The following is a 7,500-nucleotide window of genomic DNA, read 5'->3' as shown; positions in this document are numbered from 1 at the left end:
AATAGCTAAAAATTGATCTGTAGCCTACATATTCTACGTTATTTTCTATTTTATACTAAACGCGAGCCCCGGCTTGCCAGCAAGTATCCTGTGTTTAGAGAGGCAGAACCGACTGCTAAGCACTCAGCAGTGCAAACAAGAATCAACAGCCACACGCTGTGAAAGCATTCCTTCCCATGAGGAAAAAAAATGAAAGATTAAGATAAATGATATAGCTCAAAATGGATCTGACCACATCCTTTTTTAATATTCTAGCCTATACTTATACATTTGCCCATTGCAAAGCAGGCAGAATCTATGTCTGTGGATCAGTTTTCCAATCTCTCAAAGTACTATTTCTGTGAAGTACAATTGTTCAATTTTTTAAAACTTAAAAAAGGTTGACTGTGATCCGATTGTCATTTAGATATCATGACACCCACCCCCCAATACATTATTAATATCATATTTAGAAGCCAACACTCGTCTGACTGAACTGCCAGCAAACCTCCTCTCATTATATCAAGATCCAGAAAATGTGTTCATATTTTTGGCATAATAGGCAGCGTTTCCCTTGTTTTGTTGTGGAGTGAAAAAAACAGAGAGAAAAACCTGGGCGATTGTTCCCACAGTGAAGTGACAGTCATTAGAAGTTGATGAAATTGTTGGAGGCGTCAAAATCACAGCTGAGCACAGCTGACTCTGGCGCTGTGTGTGTGTGTGTGTGTGTGTGTGTGTGTGTGTGTGTGTGTGTGTGTGTGTGTGTGTGTGTGTGTGTGTGTGTGTGTGTGTGTGTGTGTGTGTGTGTGTGTGTGTGTGTGTGTGTGTGCGTGTGTGTGTGTGCGTGCGTGCGTGTGTGTCTCTTTCCTTAATGAAGCCTCTTCATGCTCCAGCGCTGCACTGCTGTCCTCAGCTTCCTGGTGGAGATGAATAATGCAGATCTCTATAGCAGATGTATAGCCCCGCACAACACAGCACAGCACAGCACAGCCGTTTGATAAGGAGATGAAAGGCTTGTATGTGCGTCTGCACGTGCTACACTATACACTTTTGTTTGTTTTCCTTCCTTTCCTCCCCCACCCTCTTCTCTCTCTCTCTCTCTCTCCCCCTCATGTTTGCAGCTCTCTCTCTCTCTCTCTCTCTCTCTCTCTCTCTCTCTCTCTCTCTCTCTCTCTCTCTCTCTCTCTCTCTCTCTCTCTCTCTCTCTCTCTCATCGCTTCTATAACCGTCTTATTGACTGCATCAGCATTGTAAACATGCCACACAAATGGTTGTCTCTCTCTGGGTGCCATTGATAATGACTTCTCCAGTTTGTTTGCGAAAGCCCGCTTGGGCACTTCACATCATCTGGACCCCGTTGAGAGTCGTTTAGAGCGGCTGTCTCTAATTACTGTGACATATTGACGGAGATCGTTTTATTGCGAGTGAAGGGAGAAAGAAAGCCCAGGGAAGAAGAGGAATGCACTTAAAAGCACAACTGTACAGTACAGTTGACTGTTCATTTTCTGTAGCGGATTTCTGGGTGTATATTGCACAAAGGGGCGTATTACCCAGCACTGCAATATTTCCATTAGTTAGTCCCCGTAGAGGCTCTCTCTCTTAGCACTGCCTCGTCAGCTAATCGATCGTGTCTGACGCATTTGGTGAAATGATCCCGATCTGAGATGTAAAGCTCATAACTCTGGCTTCACAACTCACTACTTGTGTGTGTGAGCGGGTGTGTGCGTGCATGCTTGCATATGTGTGTGTGCACGTGTACGTTGACCATAATTTCCTAACTGTTGTTCCTGGGACCACATTGCAAAGTTGGTCCAGGATCAACATCACATCACACAGCAGAGATTGGTCAAAAGCGACATTGATTCTGGTGTGTGTGTGTGTGTGTGTGTGTGTGTGTGTGTGTGTGTTTGTGTGTGTGTGTGTGTGTGTGTGAGAGAGAGAGAGAGAGAGAGAGAGAGACAGAGAGACAGAGAGACAGAGACAGAGACAGAGAGAGAGAGAGAGACAAAGAGAGAGAGACAGAGACAGACAGAGAAAGACACGAGCGATTCAGTGAATCAGTGAGGACAGCACTGGAAGAAGTGTGAGCGTCTTTTCACCTGCATTTGAGACCCATTGGTCTAAAAGTAGCCGTCCTCCTGTAGCCTCACCAGGCAGGGAGGCAGCAGCAGCCCCACTAAACTCCTGGCCTGGCATGGCCGATATTTCAGCCGTGTCACTGGAGACGCAGTGCGGCCGTTCCCCTTCAGTGACCCGCACTGAGGCCTTCCATCACTCCATTCACTTGATACATACTCCCCCGCGACCCACCAACCAGCCAGAGGACACTGTGCCGCCAAATGCTGCTCGGCACATCGGGTTAGATGCGGATGCTGAGTCTCTCCGGGAGTAGTTTCTTATTTTTTATTTCATTTTTTTGCAAAGCTGTGGAGCTTTCCATTCCAGTGAGATAAACACTTTGATGCAGGCCTAATAATGGGAATAAAGGGACGAGTGTACGAACGCACCATCAAGAAATGACGCCCATATACTTTGTCAAAAGAGGAACACCTTGTTTTATCGGCTCAGCTCTGTGAAAAGGACTATAATAAGGGAACTGTTATTCTCTGTGAGTCATACAGCCTCAGAATGTAGTGCTGACTAAAGAAAATTCACACTTTTTTTCTCCATTGCATGGTTTATTCTACACTCAACCACAATCAAAACCGTTTCATTCCATGAGTTCTTTTTTGTCTTTGGGGGGGAAAGTAGTGTTACAACTCTGGTCCTAAACTTAGGCTAATATATCTAGAGGTCAGGAGCAAAGTGGACAAGTTCTCCTCCTCATCACCATATACACAGAGGACTCTATTGTGTAGTAATAGTGGATTTCTTACAATGACTTAACCATCTCGATCTACTAAGTCATACTGCATAAAGAGTACACAATACACTTGCACACAGCCTAAAAGAATACCCTTGGGGAGAATATATTCCTGAGTGTCTGACTACCAACCTTCCTCTGACATACTTACTGTAGGGAGAATATTTTAGGTGGTGGTGTTGTTTATTAATGTATTGCTTCCTGAATCCTGTGTCAGTCATCCTATTTTTGGGTTTGTATGACACATTGCAGGTCAAGTTGATCAGTAAAAAAAATCCAGGGGTGCTGTATAGAGCAGTATGCTAACAATATGTGGTCAACATGGCCCATGGTGAGCCTTCTCTCTCTCTCTCTCTCTCTCTCTCTCTCTCTCTCTCTCTCTCTCTCTCTCTCTCTCTCTATCTCTCTCTCTCTCTCTCTCTCTCTCTCACCGGTTTCCAGTTTCCATCTTGACTGTCCTGTCCAAATATGGGCTCAAAACAAAACAAATCCAGGACACTTAATCTTATGCCGGCTGTACACTTGACACTCCGGTAAATGCAACATCGGAGTGGACAACACCAGGTGCCGTATTACCTCAAAAAAACATCCGCAAGCAAGGTAGTGGCCGGTTTGAAACATGGTGGCCGGAGCAGAAAATGCCACAAAACTTCTTTATTTGAACACTGAGAAGGCTTCCTTTCACTTTTTTCTTGTGTGTTACTGATAAAGATCATGTGTGAAAAGTATTGTTGTGCTTGGTGGTGAATTGGGTTTTCGTAATTTCGTATCGTATCATAACGGCTTGTTTTCTTGTATACCTATCTGTGGGTTATTAATAATGATAAAGTTTGAACATTATCGCTGCTTTTAACCGCTTAAAATGGCCTAATTGTGATATTTATCTTTTCATTTTTGAGAAGATCCATGGGAAACCCTACCGTGTTTATCATCACCTAGCAACAACTCTCTTTACCGCACTGTCAGGCACGGTATTTTCCAGACGAGTTGAAATATTTCAACACATGCAGAGGCTCTCGGATGTGGGCTTTCTTCCGCACAGGACTGTCCGGTGTTGTGTTCCAATACTCGTACTGTCCGCCCTTTCCGCACTGTGTTTGGGTACGGAGGGTGTTCCATTTCTAATCGCGACGGTAAAGTGTACTGTAAATTACCCGGATAACGCCCCCAAAACGGCCATTTTTCGAAGTGTGCAGTTACTGTACACTTTTCGCACTCAACGGCCGCCATGTTTGTGACGTAGTTGAGTGTCAGATCTGTCAAACTGTTGAATCTCTGTGATAACAGCATAGTTTTGATTCCAAAGACAATCGCCATGTGTATTATAGGCAGGGGTAACTTTAAAAAGTGTTAGCATAACAAATAGTGCCTTCTGTGTTGAATTGCATATTGGCAGTTGGTAAACTCGGATGACACGCGACCAACCGTCATTTCCGTTAAGTGTATCAGACAGAACGGGAATCGGAATGTACTCGCCTCGTGAATTGCGGAGGGTGGAAAGGGTACTTCACTGCACTCAAACAAGGTACACAGTACAGAGGGTGAATAATGGAACACAGCACGGACCCCAACCGCATACTGAGTGCGGATCTCCATAGACAATGAATGGTTTCCGTTAGAACTGCATCCGTATACCGGAGCCCTGTGTGCAGCCGGAGTCAGGGTCTACATCTACATCCTCTTCTGAGGCAGTGTTGCTCCTGCTGATCAATTTGTAGCTTATAATATTAGATGTCAGCAAAGGTAATAGGTCATGCCATCAGAGAGTGTAACAGTGGAAGTCTTCATATTTACAAATGTGGGTCACATACTCTAAAAACACAAGAAGTATTGTGCTTTTTGATCATGCTTTATAGAAATCCTTTCCGCAAATTAGCTAGTTCTAGCCCACGGTTGTTATGCAGCAATCTATTCACGACCTCAAACAATGTTTGTGGGTTTCAACAAAACAAAGACAACAGTGTTTTTTTTTCCCAAAGAGTTTTTGTGATCTTGCATCTGTGTTTGCAGAGTCCTCATCAATTTCATCATGCCGATACAGAATGCGGAGAGAGAGAGACCGATCAATCTGGAGACAAAGGAGATAAATCGACAGACTGTTAGACCACAGACAGCAGTGGAGAAAGAGAGCGCGTGCACGTGAGACGGAGAGAGTGAGGGAGAGAGCGAGGGAGGGAGGGAGAGAGAGAGAAAGAGGAGGTAGGGGGCGAGTGAGCAAACGAGAGACACCTGAGGCTGCGTGACCTAATGACCTCATCTGCAGCCTTCTCAAATTAGGAGAGCCATCACTGCGCGCGCTAATCCTCCCTATTTATTCCTCCCCTCTCACTTCCCACTGCTATCGCTCCACACACATCTCCCTTCCCATCACACTAACAGCACGTGGCACGTCCACTTCACTTCTCTCTCTCTCTGTTCTTTCTCTCTCCCTCTCTTCCGTCTGTTGTCTTTACCAGAGTGAGAAGGACAGAGTAAGACCTACAACATCTAACGTCCGAGCACAAGCCTAGCCTCTCCTCCTGTGTACACAGAAGGCCCTTGAAGACTATCTGCATCGCAACAAACCCTAATGCAGCCTAATGAGGAGTGGGAGACTGCGGAGAGAGAGAGAAAACAACGCATCTGTTCCTCCGATCCGATCCCTGTTGATTTTCTTTTCTCAGCATGTCCGAGTGAACCTCTTTTTTATTTCTCTACTTTTTTTTTTTTTTTTTTGCTGCCCGTGTGATTGCGGGCAGCTTATTTATTCAGCGTTGCCCTGGATGTTTTAGTATACCCGCCCGGATACACAGGCACATTGTTTGTGGAAACAGACTGCTGTGGCGGCCATTTAATTTCATTCTCTTAATAATTACCGTTCCATTCCTCTTACTTGAGCTGTGCCGATCATTGCATCTGTGTATTCGTACCCTTATTTTTAAGGCTAAGAGACACACACTGTGTGTGCGCCCTTCGACATGTGTCAGCCTTCGTAGTCTCTCCCAGTGATTGGATACTTTGCAGAGTTCACCAAAGAGTATCCAATCACTGGACGTGATTACGAAGGCTGACACACTACCAAGGCTCATACACCTGACATTGGGAAATCGTGACAGTCTCATGTGGCATGTACTGTAACACAAATGAGAATTCTGATTTTTGCGGCATGGTAATGTTTCCTCTTGAGGGCGTGGCACCTGTTTGGTGTGCCGCTCTCCCGTAGTTGGCTGTGTTGTGCCCTGGGTGGCCCTTTGCTTTCCATTGCCTCACCTACCCCCTGCCACCCAACCTGTTCATCAGGTGGCGGCTGTTAGGCTTCAGGCCAAGCCAACAGACTCCCACTGCTGCGCACTTACTCGTGCCAGATGGGCTCTTAACAAAGCACACACGGCAACACCGCAAACACAAACACAGCTCCCGTGTTAGGAGAGACACGCTACAATGCGTTGCGATACAACCCCTTAGGCTATGGCTGACGAAAGAGATAAATACGCGGCGTCGAACCGTGTGGACAGGACTGCATGGTGTCTGCTCCTGCGGTCACCTTGCCATGGCCTCCACACACACACACACACACAAAACCTTGACTTCCAGTGTTTGGGGCTATCAATAACCTAAAGGAAGAGTCCAACCACAATCTGTCAATGATGAAGTTAGGAACATTTCATCATGCTAAATTTAAGTGCCTCGACAAAGGTGCCGAGAGAAAGTGCACAAGAGAGAGAGAGAGAGAGAGAAGTGAATACCGCCGCAGGGAGCTTTAGCCACAGTGATCAATGTCGTCTACGTCGTCGTCACACTTCAAAGCCAAACGACACATTGATCCGGCAGTGAAGGACTTCAGCGGGGATTGAGAGGTGATTAATCAGACAATTAGAATGTCACCCGTCAGTGTTCTCTCCACGGTCACCGAGAGACTCGGATCCGTCGATCGTCGTGTTGATGCATGAGCCAGTGTAAATAATAAAAACACACACATACACCATACTCCTCCTGTCCTAGCAGCTTTTCAGTGTTTGATGACAAGTGTGTGTGTATGAATGTGTTGTACTGTAACAAAGCATGTGTGCCTTTTGACAGCCCACCACATGTGGCTCTCACAGCATCACCGAACATCACCAGACATTTGTATTATGCTTGTTTTTTTGTGTTGTTTCGATTATGTGCAGCAGTGCAGTTTTGTTCCTTCTTTGTGACTAGCTAAGTAAGCAGCTAGCGGCGCACCTGACTGGAGCTCCCGCATTGAAAAAAGGCCTTTTATCTCTTCTCTTGCAGTTAATCTCCTGGACACATCTCTGATATCGGGAGACTGGGGCTGGCTGACGTACCCGTCACATGGGGTAAGGAGTTGCTTTTTTGTGTGTTTCATATAAACCCTTTTCCCCCTTTCAACAAGAAACGCTGTGGATTATGCATGTTCAAACATCACAGCATTGCAGCAGCAAATTTGTTCTAATGGAGCAAGGCCTTTAAATAATTAAACCGGCCCTAAAGGCGGAGTCAGTGATTTTTGGCTTTGGACTTGTAAAGGGTTGTTGATATCTTGATAGTCTTGAAATTTATTTGTTTTGAGTTTTTTTTTTGCTTCCCAACCCCCATCCATGTACACTTTAAAGACCAATATTGTGAAGGTGGGACGGGTTATTGCTCAGGCTTATACCCACTTTATTTGTTATTTA

General features: G+C 45.4%; 1 protein-coding gene across 1 annotated transcript in view; it reads left to right on the top strand.

The window, feature by feature from the left end:
• The window catches only part of epha8 (eph receptor A8), a 91,998-nt gene that overhangs the window by 19,395 nt on the left and 65,103 nt on the right, over positions 1-7,500 (top strand). The window contains exon 2 of the mRNA XM_063215351.1: positions 7,097-7,161. Within this exon, the coding sequence (XP_063071421.1) occupies positions 7,097-7,161 (65 nt within the window). The remainder of the gene's footprint in view (positions 1-7,096; positions 7,162-7,500) is intronic.

The sequence above is a fragment of the Engraulis encrasicolus genome, chromosome 14 (genome assembly GCF_034702125.1).
Source record: "Engraulis encrasicolus isolate BLACKSEA-1 chromosome 14, IST_EnEncr_1.0, whole genome shotgun sequence".
In the NCBI taxonomy this organism is placed as follows: domain Eukaryota; kingdom Metazoa; phylum Chordata; class Actinopteri; order Clupeiformes; family Engraulidae; genus Engraulis; species Engraulis encrasicolus.
This window is presented reverse-complemented; position numbering and strand designations above follow the sequence as displayed.